General features: G+C 34.4%; 10 protein-coding genes across 10 annotated transcripts; 6 read left to right on the plus strand and 4 right to left on the minus strand.

The window, feature by feature from the left end:
* Window positions 1-171: 171 nt before the first annotated feature.
* Window positions 172-1,216, minus strand: RO3G_09468 (uncharacterized protein; the record flags this gene model as incomplete). The annotated part of the gene is made up of 4 exons (XM_067664053.1): window positions 172-188; window positions 323-515; window positions 701-1,033; window positions 1,085-1,216. 4 exons carry the CDS (start codon window positions 1,214-1,216, stop codon window positions 172-174), a joined length of 675 nt encoding a protein of 224 aa, XP_067520154.1.
* Window positions 1,217-1,794: 578 nt separating this feature from the next.
* Window positions 1,795-3,319, minus strand: RO3G_09469 (uncharacterized protein; the record flags this gene model as incomplete). Its single annotated transcript, XM_067664054.1, has 3 exons — window positions 1,795-2,555; window positions 2,637-2,900; window positions 3,022-3,319. 3 exons carry the CDS (start codon window positions 3,317-3,319, stop codon window positions 1,795-1,797), a joined length of 1,323 nt encoding a protein of 440 aa, XP_067520155.1.
* Window positions 3,320-3,938: 619 nt separating this feature from the next.
* On the minus strand, window positions 3,939-5,365 carry RO3G_09470 (stearoyl-CoA desaturase; the record flags this gene model as incomplete). The annotated part of the gene is made up of 2 exons (XM_067664055.1): window positions 3,939-4,682; window positions 4,733-5,365. The coding sequence occupies 2 exons, from the start codon at window positions 5,363-5,365 to the stop codon at window positions 3,939-3,941; spliced, it is 1,377 nt and encodes a 458-aa protein (XP_067520156.1).
* A 2,358-nt stretch (window positions 5,366-7,723) lies between these two features.
* Window positions 7,724-8,156, plus strand: RO3G_09471 (uncharacterized protein; the record flags this gene model as incomplete). Its single annotated transcript, XM_067664056.1, has 3 exons — window positions 7,724-7,849; window positions 7,906-8,068; window positions 8,128-8,156. 3 exons carry the CDS (start codon window positions 7,724-7,726, stop codon window positions 8,154-8,156), a joined length of 318 nt encoding a protein of 105 aa, XP_067520157.1.
* Window positions 8,157-8,269: 113 nt separating this feature from the next.
* On the minus strand, window positions 8,270-9,346 carry RO3G_09472 (uncharacterized protein; the record flags this gene model as incomplete). Its single annotated transcript, XM_067664057.1, has 1 exon — window positions 8,270-9,346. One exon carries the CDS (start codon window positions 9,344-9,346, stop codon window positions 8,270-8,272), a length of 1,077 nt encoding a protein of 358 aa, XP_067520158.1.
* Window positions 9,347-9,847: 501 nt separating this feature from the next.
* RO3G_09473 (uncharacterized protein) lies at window positions 9,848-10,102 on the plus strand (the record flags this gene model as incomplete). The annotated part of the gene is made up of 1 exon (XM_067664058.1): window positions 9,848-10,102. One exon carries the CDS (start codon window positions 9,848-9,850, stop codon window positions 10,100-10,102), a length of 255 nt encoding a protein of 84 aa, XP_067520159.1.
* Window positions 10,103-10,499: 397 nt separating this feature from the next.
* On the plus strand, window positions 10,500-11,528 carry RO3G_09474 (uncharacterized protein; the record flags this gene model as incomplete). Its single annotated transcript, XM_067664059.1, has 1 exon — window positions 10,500-11,528. One exon carries the CDS (start codon window positions 10,500-10,502, stop codon window positions 11,526-11,528), a length of 1,029 nt encoding a protein of 342 aa, XP_067520160.1.
* A 615-nt stretch (window positions 11,529-12,143) lies between these two features.
* On the plus strand, window positions 12,144-13,356 carry RO3G_09475 (uncharacterized protein; the record flags this gene model as incomplete). Its single annotated transcript, XM_067664060.1, has 3 exons — window positions 12,144-12,264; window positions 12,344-12,686; window positions 12,753-13,356. 3 exons carry the CDS (start codon window positions 12,144-12,146, stop codon window positions 13,354-13,356), a joined length of 1,068 nt encoding a protein of 355 aa, XP_067520161.1.
* A 1,662-nt stretch (window positions 13,357-15,018) lies between these two features.
* On the plus strand, window positions 15,019-15,861 carry RO3G_09476 (uncharacterized protein; the record flags this gene model as incomplete). The annotated part of the gene is made up of 4 exons (XM_067664061.1): window positions 15,019-15,176; window positions 15,251-15,425; window positions 15,486-15,641; window positions 15,721-15,861. 4 exons carry the CDS (start codon window positions 15,019-15,021, stop codon window positions 15,859-15,861), a joined length of 630 nt encoding a protein of 209 aa, XP_067520162.1.
* A 2,759-nt stretch (window positions 15,862-18,620) lies between these two features.
* RO3G_09477 (uncharacterized protein) lies at window positions 18,621-20,772 on the plus strand (the record flags this gene model as incomplete). The annotated part of the gene is made up of 10 exons (XM_067664062.1): window positions 18,621-18,776; window positions 18,833-18,902; window positions 18,967-19,224; window positions 19,283-19,368; window positions 19,418-19,482; window positions 19,536-19,701; window positions 19,756-19,816; window positions 19,871-20,019; window positions 20,080-20,167; window positions 20,234-20,772. 10 exons carry the CDS (start codon window positions 18,621-18,623, stop codon window positions 20,770-20,772), a joined length of 1,638 nt encoding a protein of 545 aa, XP_067520163.1.
* Between the last annotated feature and the right edge of the window lie 121 nt (window positions 20,773-20,893).

Consider the following 20,893-nt stretch of genomic DNA (forward strand, 5'->3'; position numbering starts at 1 on the left):
TCCTTTTCTACGCACACACACACACCTCCTTCATTAAACTATTTTTTATGCATCTGCGTCTTTTATGAATAAAGCGGCATATATTACAAAATACATTCTACTTGATAGCAACAGACTTAACTTTTGAGAGTCCCTTTTATTTTGCAAGTACCTTTGGCAACGAGAATGTGCTTAAAGGAACTTTGTTGCTGAAAAAAAAAAAAAAAAAAAAAATCTATTCCTTTTACTATACAACCTTTGTACCCCCCCAAAAATACAAGTGGCTTCAATCCTGTATTTTAATAAACTTTATTTTTGTGCCTGTGGCTAAACAGAAAATTACTTTTAATGGAAATTTTCTTTTTGCTTTGTTTTGTGGGCATCACTTCTATAGACTGATTGTCTTCTTCTGATGAAGAAAAGGTATCGCCCACTAAAGGAGGTAATGTCGTATTTGTATCTTCTGTTGTTGTTTCTTCTAAAGCTTTGTAATTATTAAATCCATGTAATCTTCCTTCCATCGCATTCATCATTTCCTATTTTACACATCAGTAAAAGAAGAAGAAAAAGGGTCATTTTACATTAATTCTTTCAATCAGTTCATCCGAATGTTTTCTACCCTCAACGATGGCAGAATTAGCTGTTTGATTTGCTGTCTAGTGTTGTTAATGAATTAAAAAAAAAGAGGGGATAGACTTGAATTTTTTTTTTCTTTTATTACCTCTGCTGTATCACATAATTGACTTGTATAACCAAGTCCACCAGTCAAACTAGATGATGGTTGTTGTTGTGGATGATCTATTAATGTATTCTCTATCCGCAGTTGTTGCTTTAGCATCTTGTTTTCATTTTCCAGTTTCAAAATGAGATCAAGGTTCTCATTTGTTTGATCTACTTGTGCCTTTGTTAACGCGTCTATCTCTGCTTGATGCTGCTTCATTAAGAATTTTTCCTTTTCTTCAAGTCTCTGTTTAACTTCATTATAAGCCGTTTCATATTCTACAGCTTTCTTTTTCCACTCCATCACGATTATCTTCAAGTTGTTAATGGTTGACTACACAAAATAGTCAATAGAATGTAATGTGTAAATGTGTAGTTACTTTACTTCTTTTTGTTCCAGGCTTTTTAATAAATCATTATAATGAGCATTTTCATAATTCATGTCTATCACTGATTTTCTATTGTTATTATTGCCAGTAGATGGTGTTGGTGGTAAAGGTCTTTTTGTAACAGTCATAATAGTTGAAAAGAAAGAGAGAGAACAATCAGCCTGTATTTTATACTCTTTCCAATAAAGCACCTTGTTTTCATTTAAATGTCACTGCGTCGTGAATTACCATTTATAGTTGGAAAATGAAAACATCAAGAAAATAATAGCTTTTTAACATCTTTTTTATTCCTTCTCTTTTTTATTTGATGACATAAAAGAAATTAACTCAATCATTTCTCTCTCTCTCTCTCTCTCTTTATTTTCAACTTGAGGATGATAATTGAACAGAAAGGAATTGTTTATGATTATGACTTAAAAAAGAAACTTTTTTTTTTACTTACGTACATATGATCTGTCATCATAGCTTACATTTTTTTTTTTTTGAAAATCGCAGTCGGGCTTTACAAAAAAACCTATTACTTTTTTTGTAAAGCTCGACCATGATTTTCAAAAAGAAATGTCCAATTGACGGTGGAACGACTGTGTTTATAAAGAAGGTCCTAATTTGATATAGTCACACATCATGAATTATTTGATCTCATAATTTTACTATTTTATTATTAATACAAGTAAAAAAAAGAAAAAGAAATCTATAAATTCTTATTTTATTCTCTAGAAATATCACGACCCCAGAATGTCTTCTTTGTCCAATCAGTAATGACCAGCCATCTGTTACGAGCAGAAAAGATGTTTGAAATATAAGCAGAACGCCAGAAAGCAAAGGTAGCTACACCACCTGAGGCCAAGTTACCAGGACCCAAGGGTAAATCAGCAATAGCCTTATCAGATCCGATATAACAAAGAGAACCTTGGTGAGAGTAGTGGAAAGGCTTGATGTCCTGTGCCTTTTGCAATTTACGTAATTTCTTTGCTTTTTCCTCTTCTGTAGCGGCATTTTCAATTTCAGCCTCATAGTGTTCTGTGGCATGAAGCTGAGCAAAGACACGAGCAAGGTATTTACCTTGTTGAGCAGCCACTTGAGCTGTAGGGGCATATTTGGTAGCAGTACAGTCACCTAAAGCATAGATATCTTGAGTGCCTGACATACGGAGCCAATCATCAACCACCAAACCACGACGGACGTTTTGTGCCTCGGGGTACTGAGCCATCAAGTTCTTGACAAGAGGACGAGAGGTGTTACCTGTAGCCCAGACAAGGAGACCATAAGGAATGGCATCTACCTTACCATCCGGTCTTTGAACAACAATTTCCTTTTCCTTGACTTCCTTGACCATCGTCTTGGTGTGAATATCAATATGTTGTTCTTTGAAGGTGGATTCGGTATAGTCAATCAATTGCTTGGAGAATGCAGGAAGCACATTAGGCATGGCTTCAACTAAAGTAATCTTGACTTTACCGGCGAGTTCTGCGTATAAAAAAAAGGAAGAGAGAGAGAGAGAGAGAGAGGGATGAGGTATATACGCATCAATAAATTTATAAAACTTACCAGGATACCAAGCAGTCAAGTCATCTACCAAGAAATCATGTAATTCAGCAGCATATTCAACACCAGTAGGACCACCGCCTACAACCACCATGTGCAACAAACGTTCGATCTCTTCTTGAGATTGACCGGGGAAAGCAGCAGTCTCGATACAATCCATCAACTTTGTACGAATCTTTTGAGCATCCCATACTTCCTTCAAGAAACAACCGTATTCCTCAACACCCTTAATACCGAACGTTTGACTCTGAGCACCCACACCAAGAACTAAATAATCATAGGCAATGGTACTCGTTGCACTTTCACCCTTGATTTCGGAATTATCTTTTTTTACCCCAATTTTTTGATAAACATTAAATCATTATGATCTTTTTTTCTATTCGCTTACCAACAATTGTAATTTCCTTTTTGGTTGCATTAATTTCTGTACATTCGGCTTCATACACCTTGACTTCATTTGCTTTGTGACGAGTGATGAAACGAATAGGCTCAACGAGTGAACGGAAATCCAATGTGCCGACTGTACAACTTGGTAAAAGAGGAGTGAATAAGAAATAGTTACGAGGTGACACAACAACCACGTTGTAGAGATTAGTATCAATAGCTTTTAAAAATGAAGTGGATGCCCAACCACTACCTAGAACGACGATGGTCTTCTTGTTGGGATCAGAAGGAATAGGATCCATGGTAGGATGAAGATGTTTATACATTGCTACCAACATCAATCAAACCGTCTCACCCTTTCTCTTTCAACTTACTATAAAACGTATAACCAACAAAACCAGCAGCACCCAACTTGGCAGTTGTCTTGATCAATTTCCATTTTGAATACACTTTCTTATCTGAAGTAGAAGTAGTAGTAGAATTATATCTTTGAAAGTTACGTCGCACAACAGGTGTCTGTCGATAAGCCGCTTTTTATATTTAAATTAGCATGTGCAAGCGCGTGTATGTGTGAAATTGTATACGGAATATTTCGATTTACCTCGAAGTGTCCTTGTAACAGATTGCATTTTCTTGTTAGTGAATTGAATTCAAAAGTGAAAAGAAGAGAAAAAAAGAAAAAAGAGAAGGAAAAAAAAAAAAAAAAGTTATCAGAGACAATAAAAGGGGCTTAAATTTTACAAGATTTTCCGAAACATTTGACAAGGACAAGTATGGAAATTTTAATTGTAAATCATTGAGAAAAAAAAAAAAGTTGCGTGAAAACATTTTATTTAAATAAAAAAAAAAAAAGGGATGAGATATACAGTAAAAAGAGAAAAAGGATGCGAAGTTGAATATATAAAAGGGTGTGTGTTGAAATTATGTGTTTTTCTTGTAGAAATCGGCTATTTTGGTATCATATTCAAGTGAGATATCATAGTTGTGAGCTGTGCTATCATCAGCAGCAGCATCCGCTTCTGTCATCACTTGCATACCATTCTTGAGTACACCAACACGTAATGATGTCAACAAGTTACGAGCACCATTGGAGTGGTTATAGATACCACCATTGAATGAAGTCGTCATGTCTTTACCGATCGCAGTTGAAAGATACTTTACACCACCAGGGTGTTCTTTCATAAAGTTCTTTACATCGTACAAGACACCTTCAATCAGGATCCATTTTTTGTTTTCGTTCAGCACAAGCGATTGAAATTCTTCCCAAGTGTACACTGGCAAATCCTTTAATGGCACACCATAAAACAATTTTGATTTTTCTTCTCTAATCTTCTTTTCTTGCATAAAGATACGACCCTTGGATACTTCATTCGAAGGGAATTCCTTGAGTTCATAAGCAAGACCAAACCAAGACAAGATGATGATTAACCATTTGGTAGGGTCGTATTGTGTGTATTTGATTGCGTTACGATAATCTTGGGGGAACTGATGATGGAAGTTGTGGTATCCTTCGCCAAGTGTGGCTAAGGCTGTAATCCAGTGATCTCGAGGTGTATTGTGGTCATCAAAGGAAGCTTCACCTAAATAGTGAGCTAAGCTGTTGACACAAAAAGTAGCGTGGTGAACGAATACGAGACGGGCGACAGCAGCATAGAAAAATCCTCCCTAAATGAAAAAATTAGCTACGGTGGTGACATGCGGTATCTTAAACTTACTCTGAAATCACCCCAGCCAAGACCGGCTACCAAAGTAGGAAAGAGGAACCCCATGCCAAGGGCAAAATAAGGATAGAGCCTGTGTTGTAAGGCAACGACGGAATCGGCCTTCAGGTCAGCAACATCAGCATAACCAATACGGTTGTTTGGTCTCTTAACTAACATCCAGCCAAAGTGAGAGAAAAAGAAACCACGGTGAGCACTGTAAGGGTCCTTGTCAGTATCAGTCCAGCGGTGATGAGCACGGTGGCCTCGAGACCACCAGTAAATGGAGCCTTCGACAGCACCAGCACCAGCAAAAGAAAATAACCAACGCAAGAGAAGAGAACCACGATAAGCTCTGTGAGCCCACATACGATGATAACCAGCAGTAATACCAAGACCAGTGATAAAGTAATACACAATAGCCCAGATCAATGTCTTTCTTGTCAATTCAGTCGTGAACATACCATAGAGGGCAATGAGTGGCGTAGAGAGCAGCAAGATGGATTGAGGCCAATTGACAAATTGATACCAGTTTTTACTAGTCACTGGTTTATCAAAAAGAGGAGGCATTTGTGTCTTTGGAAGAGGAGGCTTCATTGCCTCTGTCTTTGTACGGTCCATTGTGCCGAGAAGTTCGATGGTTGACATACTCTCTATGTTTTTCAAAAGAAGAAGAAAAAGAAATACAGTTGAGTTTGTCTGGTAGAGAAAGAAGAAAAGAAAGACAAGGAGATGATTATCGTAAGATTTTATCTCTTATAAAAAAAAAATCTTTGGAGTTGTTGGGTGTAGTGGGGGTAATGTTGGGGTGACACCATCCAATAGGAAGTCGTTTTACCGATCAAAGTTTACAGAAGCGGGGATTATTATTCTTTATACAAATTAGGTTCTTAATGATAAGTAGATAGAGAATGATTCATAGAGTCAATTGATATAATAAACATATCAACTCTAGAAGTCAACTTCATTCAATAAATATAAAAATAGCTTTCAATTGCTCCTAATCATATTTTCTGTAATCAAATGTTACACTTCAATGGTATGTATTACAACACATGTACATCTTGAATGAGTTGTAGATCAATTCATTCTGTAGTGTTCTCTCCTTTAATTATAAATAAAATTCACAGTCTTTTTTTTTATTCGTTTGCTATGCATAGAACGTTCTATATAGCTTTAATATAAATGATTTCTAAAAGGAACATTCAATCCATAGATGACTGACTACGGAAAAAAAAAAAAGTGACGATTGCTGTCTTTTTCAAAGTAAGCACATTTCAAAAACTTATTTTAGTGAATCATATTGTCTGCAAATATTAAATACTCGATTTATGATCAAATCTCATAATTTACATTTTGTAAAGAAACAGAAAGGAGATGTACAGCAAAATCCAGTTAAATAGTCGCCAGCTATCTTTTTCCCTCCTTTCTTTATCCCCTTTCTCCTTTTTATTTTCTTTTTTGGTGGAAAGAGTAAATAGGCATTTGTACAGACCCTGATCTTTTACCCAATATTTCCTTATTCTTCCTTCCCAACATTTGAGATGTTGAAAAATTTGTCACTCATAAACAAAAACCAAGCACATGTCTGCACCAGTTAAATTTTATATAAAATTCCACGTCCTTCTCTCGCCTTTTAAAAATTAACATCATAATTGATATAGTAGACGCAATACTGTTTTTAACCCAAAAATTGGCATAGCTAGACTCATTGGGATACCTTTTAAGATTGGCTTCAAACGTCAAATAGGATTCATCTTGCTGCGCACACAACCATCGAGTGAGTAATGCATTCTATTAACATTGCTATAGCATGACAACTGAATTGTTCAAGTTTGTTATAAAATTTGAAGAAATATCACTTTTGTTTTAGTAAAAGTCTGGTGGGAGGGTTCTTTTCACAAGAACGGCAAAAAAAGGTACTGGGATCATGCTTCCGAAACAGAACTGCATTTTCATCAACATAACAACAGCTTAAAGATTTTAAAGTTGGTTGGTAACTGAATTATTTAATAAAAGATTTGCTGGTCAAAAGTAAAAGTTATCAGACAGGACTTGATAGGGTAATCATTTATTTTATGTAATCTTGAAGCGATAAAAGAGAGTACATAAAAGCGTCTGTAGTATACATAATAATACATTTCGAAAAACACTCAAAGAAAAGTTTGAATAAGCAGAAACCAAACAATTCAAATTTGAAATTTAGGCTGTATAAAAAAAAAAAAGAATATGTTGGCATTTAAAGTGGAAGGTTGTACATGGCGATAATCCTGAAATGTCAATTGATCGTTTTTAAAAGAATTGTTAAACATACAACTGCTATAATAAATTATTATCAATTCAAAAGCTATTAGTAGTGTTGATTACAAGCACTTGTACATTTTTATCCAAGAAGCATACACTACTTGTATTTTTTTTTCCCAATTTAAGCTATATATTCATGGCTGGAGAATCACAAAGCTCTATGGGTAAATGTTCAGTGGATAAATGGCGCGAAACGAAGAATATTATGTTGAAGAATTTTGAAGACAAATAGAATTGTATGCATTTTTTCATCAGATAACGATGTGGGGCATTCACATGATATTCTACTGAGCATATTCAACACAAACGCAATAACAATAGGCATTTGGGTGCATCCATTTGCGCCATATAAACAAGTAAAACTTATGGCGTGACAATAACCAGTTGCTTTAGAGAACAGCATCTGTAAAATCATAATAAAAAGGATAGCTTATCCTGCTGTACCATTTTTAGTATATTTGAAAGTAAAGGATATAAAAAGCTACAAACATACATTGTTGTATTCAAACATATTTACTTAACCTTGCCTAACAATTTACTAGCAGCATTGGCAAAGTTCTTGACAAAATGCACTAATCAGTCCAAGAGCACGGCTTAAACGGGTGACGTAGATTTTTTAAAGTCCCGATCCACCCCTGGTGCTTTGACTCAAAAAGAATTTTTACTGTTTTACCTCTTTTTAATAAAGTCACCCAAATTAGAATGAACGCCATTTTCCGTCGTGCCTACTCTACCAAGACCCTTATTCCTCCTAATGTAGCTGCTGCTACCAAGGTCTCTGGCGCCTCTAAGGATGCCAACATTACTCGTTTGGTCAGCTTCTACAAGGTTAGTAATTGGATAGGATTAGATTAAGAAAGAGTAATTAATAATTACTTGTGTAGACCTTGCCTAAAGGCACTGTTGAAGCTCCCAAGGCCTCTGGTCCTTGGGGTCGTTACAAAGCTCGTTACATCGATGGTGACAATGCTTCCGTTACTCCTTTGCTCCATCTTATCTTTGGTGTTTTCACTATTGGTTACACTATTGATTACCACTTCCACTTGAGTAAAAATCCAAAGATTCATTTTTAAATGAGCAGAGATGCTAATTTTATTTTTTTACAGAGCACCACAAGAATGTTGAACATCACTAAAAAAAAGGATTAGATGAATAGTTTGGGAATTGCAGTAAACAGGAATGTTGGATTTTGTTTAATAAAGAGCAGATTATTTGTTTTTATTACAAAAAATAGAATTGTTGTTTCCATTAGTCGTCATCAGAATCCAGAGTAACAGTATCTTCCTCTGTAAGAGGAAACATAGCAATTCCATATTCTCGACTTTCTGTCATGACCTTTTCCGCTGTTTCAGTCAAATTTGAAGGAACCTTTCTGCGAGCAAAATCAAGGATACTTGATTGCTTTGATTTCTCTTTAGTAGATTTTGCCAAAAGATCCTCACGAATGAGTCGAAGACCTACTTCGGGTACGAGAATCTGTTGAATGTACTCGAGTGGTAATTGAGGTTTTGTAATTTCCTTGGTCAAGAGTCCTGTTTGAAGATACAGTTTTGTTAAAGCATCAGAAATAGCGACTGACCCTCTAGATCCATAATAGCCTGGTAAGCAATTCTCGACTCGGCCAAGGACACTAATTGCACTTCTTGCTTTGACTGCACCGAATTCATCATAGGCCTCCATGACTGTATTCTTGAATTTACTTTGTATTCTTCCAGCGATAATATCATCTAATTGAGACTTATAATTTTCTATACGTTTCCCTATTGCATCAAAATCGATCGACTCTGGGTATCCACAGCGTTTCGCTAGTGGTTTAAGGACAAGCTCTAGTCGATGTAATTTACAGAATTCATGTTTATCTGTGTTTGAAATATGTCTTTTCTCTATCATTAAATTGAGAGGTTTACTAAACGATGACATGGCATTCTCGCTCTCTTGCTTTGCGATTTGTTTTTTCATGTATTCTTGATCTTTTCTTTTAATCTTATTCAAATATTTTCTTAATAGTTTTGTTACTGGATCAAGTATTTCTTCACAATAAGGGCATCTTTCCTTGACTTCCTCTCTCTTGTTTTTGTCCTCAGTTTCCTTGACCGAGTCAAGAAGAAGTTTTACTTGATTGTCATTATTTTCGTCTCTATCCAGGATACGTCTTTTTTTGACAGGTTTTATGAATGTTGGTGCTTTCGATTCCTTTTGAGTAAATTTATTTTTTTGAAAGTCATCATCGTCATCATTAATAACAGCAAACGGATCTGGTTTTCTTTTATAAACTGTATTGACATTTCTATGAATCGAACGCAATCCAACCCACGCTTCATTCATTTCAGCCACAGTTGGCTTGCCGATGGCAGCGCTTGCAAGTTTTTTTGGGTTTGAATCAACTTTATTTGTTTTAGATAAATTTAGTATACTTTTATCTTTCTGTTTCCACATAGAAAAAAAAGAAGAAAAAAATGGGAAACACTTTTTGTCGGCCCTATGGTATGTAATTTAAGCTTCAGTTGGGTTCATAAAATGTTCTTGTTAAAAAATGTAAAGGCTAGTAGTAGTATTATTATTATTATTATCATGTGAAAAGAGGAAAATTCAAATAGGGCTCTTTACTTTGGTGCTTACATCGTTAATAGAAAGTGATAAATAGTATTGATTCATTCATGCCTTTTCAGACTGGGCAAGTATGTAAAATATAGTCGGGTATTAAAATTTTAAGCAAAAAGATAAAAAACAGTGATCTTTTTCATTGTACAATAAACTCATGGTTCTTTCCGGCAAAATATCTAACAAGTCGGTCAGACACCAGAGCCTCCTACGAAATTGAAAAATATGCACTGGTCCCAAGTAGTGGCCAAGAAGCGAACGTTACTTATGATTGCTACTTTCGAATACGATATTCACAACAGTCAACAAGACAAAGTTATTCACTCTAAAATGTGGAGAGCAGAACGTTCTCCAGGTAGTGTCCTCTTGGACATGACTAATAAATCTGAATCGCCTGTGCAGCTTATGGCCTTAATTGCGAAACAATTTCCATCACGAGTCGCAATCGAAAGATTGCTGAAATCAACTTTGATCCCTTAGATCCTGCCCTTGATCGCATTCTTAAAGACGGCATTACTTTTGAAAATGATGCGGTTAGGCTTCTACCTTGTCGAGCCTTCGATCCAGCTGTGCCTTTAGTCCGACTTTGACTATCGAACCTTCCCTTTCTTAAAGAGAAAATTCTTAAGGAACAATTGAAAATGAGTTTGGAACCTTATGGCTCCGTTCTTGATTTGGGGATCCTACGAGATTCCCACACCGGCACCTATATGGGTATCATAGCATGTGACAGCAATTTTTTGTTTAATAATATAATAAAAATAACAGAGCAAAGCATTTCCAGTTTGGCAAAATTTAAAGTGAGTTCAAATTTAGAGGCTGCAATCCAATAAAAAAGTTACATATATTTTCTACAACATTCGTTTTATTTGTTACCATGAAACCAGATACCATTGATGACCCTATACCCACACAAAAACCAGATACAGTGGATGAAAATATATATCTTTTCGATAAACCAAACGAATATGAAGAAGAAAAAGAGCAATACTCATTATCACAAGAAGTACTTGACGATCTCGTCATTCGAGCTGAATTTGTTGATGGTAAACGACCCGATGTGAGCACAAGTGATGAACTGGAAGAATTACAACCAAAGAGACCCTCAGTGACTTCCAGTCTATTGTCTCACATACCACCTCCCTCGACCAGTTTAGCGGCCACTGGATTCTCCACACTCAGTCCAAGCGCCTCAAGCATAAGTAGTGCAGCAAGCGGGCACAGCAGCAGTACGACAACAAGTACCAGACTTGCCTTACTAGAAATATTAAAAAAGAAGCCAATGGAAGATTTGATTGAATACGACCTACGTAAGGCCTCTTTGACTCGCCCTGAGGAGCACCATATCTATTTCCACGGTACAAAAGTGAAGGCTTATAAAAAAATTCAGCCGCATTCCTATTCTTGGGGTTTTCAGAATACATTATATCGTGTGTTTGCTGATGATGAGGATTTGAAAGTGGCAGAAACACGAAGAAGAGCTTTTAAAAAGGAAATTATGGTTGAGTGGGGCGACTTTTCACCCAAAGAAGAGGATGTAGTGACCAACTCAAATATACTTCAGCATATCACTAAATCGCATTTGATGTTTACATACGAAACAGAATTTGAAGGACACCGAGTGCGTTGGAAAAGAATTAGTTTATTATCTCATGATATGGTATGTGAGATAAAGCATCAAAAAGAGAAATGGCGCGTCATTGCAGAATTTGACAGCCACAGGATGGGATACTTTGTTCAATTGGGAAAGCTTATTATCGATAAGAATTCATTAAATTTAGTAGAAAAACCAAATCATTTTGAAGCACATATTATTATCATTTGTTGTACTTTGATTGATTTAATGAGAGAAGTTGTTGAACAAGCCGTTGGTATAAATAAAGGAGGAATCGTAGGTAGTGATTAAGTAAAGGCATGTCTGTTCATTGCAGATGATTTTATATAATTCATACCTTTTCAATAAATTACATTTTCAGCTCACTGCATCTTTTTATACTACAACTCATTGTTGTTATGCTACAAACGCTGAACTGATACTTTGGCCATTAACTATAATCTCAAAACTGATATGGAACTTGTGGTAAGCATTGTTCTGTAATATTAATATAATTTCATAAGCCAAAAATGACTTTAGATTATGGCATCTAAAATCAAATAAAAGAAACATCTTATAATATCAGAATGGAGGCCTATACAAGTGAACTAAACATTCTACTAATTACGTTCAGCCTTGTATACTCATATAAGCCAATTGTTAATAAGTACTATGAATAGCAACCCTAATATTATGCTACCTATCTAATTGAGCATTAAAAGAATTTATACAAAAGTCTATGGAGCGCTCCTCCATTTTTTTAGATATTCCAAATTTGGGTAATTTGTCGCACTAGGAAAAAAAATTAGTGTATACTTGATGCAGAAAACGTGGTACCTTATTTTTGTCTACAGCACAATATCTAACACTTTTTTTGTTTGGCTTTCTTTTTCTTTTCTTTTTCTTTAGTGTGTGTATCTATAAAAAATGGGCTGTTGTGCTTCTATCGAACAGGATGTCAATGATAAGGTACGAAATGATGAAATTGATCAACAACTCCAAATGGAAAAACTAAATGAAAAGGATGAAATCAAACTATTGCTTCTTGGTAAAAAGAAACAGTATACAAGTGCCCTTTGCATGCACAGTAGTACTTATGTCATTTTCTTTTGTTATTTCCATTTTAGGTGCTGGTGAATCAGGCAAATCAACTATTATAAAACAAATGAAGTTGATTCACGATGGTGGATTTACAAAAGAACAAAAGGAGCTACATAAAGAGATTATATTTAATAATACACTTCAGTCTATGCTTGTTATCCTTGAAGCAATGAATAATTTGGATATAAAACTTGGCAACGCGGAAAGTGAAGCTCACTCTGCTCTTGTCATGCGTTATCAGAGTCATATTGATCATTTGGTGATGACTCAAGGTTTGGCTGAAGCTATAAAAATGCTGTGGTCTGATGAAGGAGTACAAGAAGCTTTCAGTAGAAAAAACGAATATCAATTGAATGATTCTGCACCATAGTATGTAACTTCATATGTCTATGTGTGTAACTTTATTTATTGAGTTTAATTTTTTCATTTTAATAGTTATTTTGAGAATATTGATCGTATCGGAGCACCTAATTATGTGCCAACAGATCGCGACTTGCTGCATTCTCGTGTAAAGACGACCGGAATCTCAGAGACCAAATTCAAAGTTGGAAAGCTTATTTATCGAATGTTTGATGTTGGAGGGCAACGATCAGAAAGAAAGAAGTGGATTCATTGTTTTGAAAACGTGACAGCCATTATATTCTTGGTAGCCATTTCAGAATATGATCAAGTATTGGTTGAAGATGAATCAGTTAATAGAATGCAAGAGGCTCTTACATTGTTTGACTCCATTTGTAATTCCAGGTGGTTTGAAAAGACATCAACTATTTTATTTTTAAACAAGAAGGATCTATTTAAGCAGAAATTATCAACAAGTCCACTTACTAAATATTTCCCAGATTATGTTGATGACTTGGAAGACTTTGACAAGGCATGTCAATATTTTGCTCAACGGTTTCAATCCTTGAATGCTTCAGAAGAGAAGCAAGTTTATACACATCTAACCTGTGCAACAGATACAGAACAAATCAAGTTTGTAATGTCTGCTGTAAATGATATTATCCTTCAAACTAGCCTTAGAACTACTGGTTTAATCTAGCTTTTTTTTATCACTTATATGTATATGTATATAATGCTAATATGATGTTACCCTTTTTATATACAAGTAAACACATGTTCTTGTGTATTTTTATTTGAAACACAGTTAAAACTTTTTGCTGGCTTCTTTTTATTTTATTTTGTTTTTTCCCTTTAACCTCTTTTAATAACAATAAAAAAACATAATGCGCACAACCTTATTTTTATTGTTTTTAATCTTTACTGTTACATACACTGCAGCAGAGGGTAAATGAGAAAAAAAATGCTTTGGATTTATTACAAAGTAGGCTAATTCTTTTTTAAGGTTTTACAACTTATATTGTGGGATTAAAAGAACCTATAAATCAAGCTAAGATAAATAAAGTAAAGGAAGATGTTATAAAATCTGGTGGACAAGTTTTGGATGAAATCAATTTGGGTTTAAAAGGAATCATTGTTTCTTTGCCTACTCCTGATAACGGTATTGTTCAAGCATTAGAAGTCAATGACATTGTTGACTTTATTGATGAAGACAGAGCAGGTTAGGGAATATACAATTAAGCCGCTATGTATGCACTTTTACACATTATTGATTATGTCATTTTAGTATCTGCTTTTTCATAACCGGCAAACTTTCCTTTTCTTACATGGCAGTAATTGAATCAATTCATTTAAAATAAAACTGATGTTATCCTTCATCACTCTCTTTCTTTTGTATTTTTTCACGCTTTTCTTTTCTTCAAAAATTATTTCAAATGAGTGACCATGAAGCTTACAGTAAGGAACTAGAGTATTTTCGAGTTAGCAAAATTAATAAAAAACTAGCAAGCTCCCAAGAACAGCCTAGTGGATCTGCAGCTGATCGCGTTCCTGAAGAAAAGAAAAAGAAATTTAAGAATCCGAGTGTTACACAAGGATTAATGGCCATTGTGAAATCTTCATGGCTAAATGTATTACTAATTTGTATACCTTTTGGCTGGGCTTCACATTTTGTATGGTCTCCTACTGTCACATTTGTCTTTAATTTCATTGCCATAATACCTTTAGCCAAGTTGCTTGGATTTGTAACTGAAGATATTGCCCTAAGGACCGGAGAAGTACAGATTTCGATTTTTTAATATACAGTGCACATATCTAATATGTAATCATTAGGTGATCGGTGGATTGCTCAATGCTACGTTTGGGAACGCAGTAGAACTGATAATTAGTATTATTTCCCTTAGTCAAAATTTAGTCATCGTTGTACAAGCATCCATGTTAGGCTCCATACTATCCAATTCTCTATTGGTTCTTGGTATGTGTTTCCTATGCGGAGGATACAAATATAAAGAGCAAACGTTTAATGCTACAGCCGCTCAAACATCTGCGTCGCTACTATTCACTTCTGTTGTCTCGTTACTTTTACCTGCTGCGTTTTATGGGTCGACTATAGATACAGAGTCGCAAGATGTGGAAAGAACGGATATTTTGGATATTTCTAGAGGAACGGCAATCATTTTATTAATTATTTACTTTGCTTATTTGATTTTTCAGGTATGCTAAAAAAAGAAAAGAACTCAAATGAATATGTAACTCTCTTTTCAATGACAGTTAAAAACACATAAAAGCTTGGTAAACATCCTTTTGTTTACTGAATTTCTGTTTCTAATGTCACCATTTTCAATTCAAGTTTTTACAAGCTCCTATGGAGGCCTTCAAAATCGAAAGACAATCTTCAGCCATCCAGTTATTGAATAACAATAAAAGTCAGGATGATACTGAAGAGCAGATTCAAGCGCACCAGATAGTTGAGGACGAAGAGGAAGAGTCTCCTGTGATGCCTTGCTGGATGGCTCTTACATCGTAAAGTATACAAAATAATAGAAAAAAAAGGGGGGTAAACTAATCTAATAATTCTCTTTGCTCTTGTGGGATAGGCTTTTAGTGCTTACTGTACTTGTTGCAGTTTCTGGAGAATTTCTTGTTTCTGCTATTGAAAGCGTTGTTGAACAATGGCATATTAGCGAAACATTTGTAGGTTTGATTTTATTACCCATTGTGGCAAATGCATCAGAGCATATTACAGCTATTACTGTAGCATGGAAGAACAAGGTAAGATAACGTCTATGTGTGAGTAAAGTGTCTATTCTTAGTACTATTTTTTATATAAAGATGGATTTGGCATTAGGTGTCTCTGTTGGGTCTAGTATGCAAATTGCATTACTAGTCACGCCAATTATGGTCATTGTCGGTTGGGGAATCAATGTTGATATGAGTTTATTTTTCAATATTTATGAAACAGCAGTGCTATTTGCTTCAGTTGTCATGGTAAATTATCTCATTATGGTGGGTGCTTATAAAACTAAGAAAAGGAGATGAAATATTTTAAAAATTTCTTGTTTGATAGGGTGGGAAAAGTAATTGGTTTGGTGGTCTTATGCTTTGTGCTGTATACCTTATTATTGCCGTCAGTTTTTTCTATTATCCAGATGCTGCAGCAGGCGGATTAGATGGCCCAATGCCAAACGGCACAACCACAGTAGCGTAATCAATTTTTAATTACTAAATAGATGTATTTATTAATATATATTAAAATAAGGCCAGAATATAATGAAAAAATTGATTTGAATATAAAGATGCACTTGAACTTGAACTTATTTCTGCAAGTTATCAAAAAGATTTCGTAAAAACATGAAATGAATTGTGAATCCTTGCTTGGAATATAGACAATTTCAAAGAAGATGACTATGTTATTAAAATGTATACAGCTTTAAAGCGATTTAAGCATTCAATAATTTGAGAAAACAGATTGGTATCTTGAAAATATAAAGGTCAAGGAGTACATTACTCACACCAACATCAGCGTTGTAAGCCAAGTTGATATTCAAAACAAGGCTAAAGCCTGTTATGTTATTAAAAACTTAATCAGTTAAAGGTAAGACATTCAACGTGCTACTTCAATATATTGCTATCTTAGTTGTAGATAAGAGCAAGACTGTAATTGAGAATATAAGATGATCTCGTTGCCTCGTATAATCCGCACTAGTAACACACAAACTACAGATAATGCACAGAATACAACAGTGTATTTCTTTTAAATACAGATAAATTGTCAGTACTTATTTTAAATGGCGTATCTACTTATAATAACTATTGAATGATAATCACAGTAATCTTTCTAGTATGTATTTATTTTATAATATTTCCGTTATTTCAAGAATATCTAGTGAACAGAGTTCTATTTTTTACTTTTCAAGAAAAACATATATATTTTAAAATGCTTGTATCTTTATTAATGATATGATAATAAAAAATAGTACTGTATTACCCAATCCATCTCCAGTGAAAACATTTTTTTTGGTGAATAGTTTATTTTTATAAAATATAATAAGAGTCACACGTCTAAGAGCGGTGTGAAACAAAAGAAACAGAGTGTAAGCGATTGAACATACTAGTGAAGATCGAGTCTGCCCCTTTGAGGGTGACATATTGCGACATAACTTGCGACATAACACGAGTAACCAACTAGTTATCAATAAAAGGAAAGCCATCAATAGTAAATCTCCAATGGGCACGCCAGATAACGGAAAGCACACAGCAGCTGAGGGTCCAGAGATCAGTGTTGATAACGAAAGAAAACGGCTGAAAAGACTAGAGGATTGAGCATACATCTTCTTGAGTGAAAGTGAGGTGTGGACTAAAGAAATTGAAAACATCTATCCATACTCTCCATTTCTTAGGACAGCGCACGAAGAGGTGTTATAAGTCTTCAGTATTAGCAAAGCAAATTCTACATTATGAAGAGGTCAAACCGTTATCAACTCTTGAGAGAAGTGATTGGCTATAGAATTTATGGTGGAACTGTTTTTACTATCTATTAAACAATAACATTTTTAGAAATGTTGTTTGGTGTTCAATGTAAAAATTTTGATGATATCAAACATGTGATTTTTTTTGTTTTGTTTAGCTTAGCTATGATTTCTATTTACAAATGATATCAATAAAAGTATTTGATATAAAAGACAGAGGGATGGCGAGCTTTCGATAGTTTACAGAGTAAAAAAATAAAAAATAAACATTTAATTTCCCACACTTAACATAATTGACTCAGTTCTGTGAATACACTAATTTTGGTAGTAAAGCTTATAAGATAAACCTATAGAATTAAATATTAGGCGATAACATGCTTGTATTTATTGAAAGTCAAGAAGTTTTTTAAAGCAATCTTATCACATGTGTTACTAAATTCTGATATGATATTCAAGAAAGCAATTCTTCTCATTTAACCTTAGAATTTATTTATAAATGTTTCTTATATCTTTTGATTTTCTATACTTGTAGTATATTGCTTCGATTTGTATATCAAATTCTAAATAAGAATCATTGAAATAAACCCAACGATAATTATTATAAGCAAAATAATAAAGGTATGTTGAACAGGAATTTGTTTTTACGAAAGGACACTGTATAATCTTTCTAACAATGAAAAAGCTGGAAAATGTAATTATTGTATACCGTTCAATCAGCATTATCCCGAGATATTTATAAAGATGTCTGTCCTTAAACACTTTATATTGTCAATATACTAAACCAAGATAAATACATATAAAATTTAATAAAATAACTAAAATATTTCGTTGATTATTGACGCCAAGCATTTTATTTGTTATCTAAAGCCCATTTATTTCGATCATTAAAAACATTGAAATAGATCAAACAGCTGAATTCAGAAAAGTTATAAATCTTGGAAGCTATTTTAGGAGCGCGAGAAATTTTCCCAGTGACTAAACATGAACGACGATCTAAAAGTGAGTATTTGTGTATCATCAAGTATAACGGTGAATGAAATAGAGAGTAGCAGGTCAGATGATATGCAACCCTTAGTAATTTCCTTTTTTAGAAATTAATAGGATAAAGTTTAGGCTGATAGATAAATGAAGTAGATTTGGAAATAGCCGACTTCAAATTGAATTATTTGTTTTTATGCGAGTTGTATTAGCAGATCACAAAGTAAATTTTATAAGAGATTATATTCATACATTAAACATACTAAATAAAACATTCTTTATTCAAAGCACAGTATAAAAGATGACATGATTTATTATCATATCTTCTTTTACGTTTATCAGAGATAAACTTCGGGAATAGATACATCGTGTAACTGATTAAAAAGAGAGTTTGTGTATGTGTTTTTTTTTTCTGGTGGGTTATGCATTGCCTTATAAACTCTGTTATAGTACGAAGTCTCTCTTTTTCTTTTCTTTTCCATACTTCTCTTTTACTTCCAAGCTTTAATTATAAATAAAAATGATTGTTGAAAAAGTACAAGATAATGACTCCTCATTTTCTTACAAAGAAGAATCAAAAATTGATTACTCAAAGCAAGATGATAAAATAACCGTAAGTTCATTGGAAAGTCAACAACCCAAATTAAAAAGAAGTCTTAAAGCTCGTCACTTGGCTGTAAATATATTTAATTCACTTTCGCATAAGATAAAACCTAATAAACAAACATCTAGATGATTTCAATAGGCGGTGTGATCGGACAAGGATTATTTCTTTCATCTGGAGCAAATCTGAACGCGGCTGGTAAGAACAACAAAAAAACTTCAAAATATACCATAAGCTGATTTTACTTTTTGCTGATCCAAAGGTCCTGCGGGTTCCTTGATTGCTTACGCTATCATTGGATTTATCGTATACTGGGTTACCTTTTCCTTGGGTGAAATGGCCACCTATATCCCTGTTTCTGGTTCATTTACTGTTTTCTGTCGACGATTTGTTGATAGTTCATTTGGTGCTACTATCGGTTACAACTATTGGGCATGTTGGGCTATTATCGTGGCGAGTGAACTCACTGCTATTCCTCTCATTATGAATTTTTGGACAGATGTAGTTCCATCATGGGCATGTAAGTGGTTTAGAATGATTTTAATTAATTTAAGCTTATTTCAATGATATAATTCCAGGGTCTGGTATTTGGTTGATTATTATCTTTGTTTTAAACTTGTTTGGTGCTCGTAGTTATGCAGAAGCTGAATACATATTTAGTATCGTAAGTATTAAACTTATAAGCGCAACAGATTCTAATAGAGAGCTTGTAGATTAAAATATTGGCTGTAATCATTTTTATTATTATTGGTTGTATTACTTCTGGTGGCCTAATAGGGTAAGTATTATTGAATAAAGCACAAATTTCAAGAGTACTCATGTTTGCTTTAGAAACACTACACCACATGCAGTATACGGATTCAAATACTGGAGTGATCCTGGAGCTTTCTCAAATGGTGCACTTGGAGTTGTAAATGCATTTGTATTGGCCTCGTTTAGTATGCAAGGTACTGAAATTGTTGGTATCACAGCTGGTGAATGTGAGAACCCTGTGAAGGTAACTCATATTTACGTCATTTTACATCATAAAGTATTCAACTTATTATTATAGCAAGTTCCTCGTGCTATTAAAAACGTTTTCTGGCGTATTCTTGTTTTTTACTTGGGATCAGGTAATGTTTAAAGAAGAATCGTAGCATTCTCCTTCAAACTAATTTGTTTTACAGTGTTTATCATGGGTATGCTCATCAGATACGATGATCCCCGTAATCTTAGTAACTCAAGCTCTGTAACTGTTTCCCCTTTTACTATTGTCTTCGAATTGGCTGGTCTTAACAGTGTTGCCCACATTATGAATGCTGTCATCTTGATCACAGTAAGCATCATCATCTATGCTTTTCATACTCTTTTCACTAAAGTATAAACCATTTTCTAGGTTCTTTCTTGTGCAAACAGTGGAATGTATGTCAGTTCTCGTATGCTTTGTGCATTAGCAAATGAAGGAGTCGCTCACAGAAAGCTCGGTAAACTTGAAACATGGGAACAAGTTTTGAGATCATGACTAACTTTATCTTGTTTGCCTTACGTAGCACATATCTCCAGCCGTGGTGTCCCCATTTATTCCCTTATTTGCACAGCTCTTGTTTGTCTTGTGACCTTTGCCACGTCCTTCATTCCTGGAAAAGCCCTTTTTCTTGTACTCACTGACTTGTCTGGTGTAGCGGGTTTTGTCACCTGGGGTGGGATTTGCTTTGCTCACTATCGATTTCGAAAGGCGATGAAGATTCAAAACCGCTCGATTTCTGATCTTCCTATTCGAACCCCTTTTCATCCATTTGGTGATATTTTTGGCATGATTGCTTGTACTGTTATTTCCTTGATGGCTGGTTACTCTTACTTTGTTCCTGCTGATGCAGTGGGCTTAATTGGTAATTACGCCGGGCTTATTTTGTGTATTCTTGGATTTGTTGCCACCAAACTTTGGACACGTTCTAAAATGATTCCATTGGATCTGATTGATCTTGACACTGGTCGTGCTGATGATATATTTACTAAAGAAGACAGAAATGAAATCATTGGCCCATGGTATACGCATGCTTGGAAACGCTTTGTTAATCTTATGACTTAATTTTATGTTTCTTATTCCCTTAATCCTTGTATTATAAAAAGCTTTCAATCATATTCTTTTTGACGCACTCCAACAATAAAAATCATATAAATTTATTTAAAGCAAATTGATTCACAAAAAA

This window comes from Rhizopus delemar, genomic scaffold (genome assembly GCF_000149305.1).
Source record: "Rhizopus delemar RA 99-880 supercont3.7 genomic scaffold, whole genome shotgun sequence".
Taxonomy (NCBI): domain Eukaryota; kingdom Fungi; phylum Mucoromycota; class Mucoromycetes; order Mucorales; family Rhizopodaceae; genus Rhizopus; species Rhizopus delemar.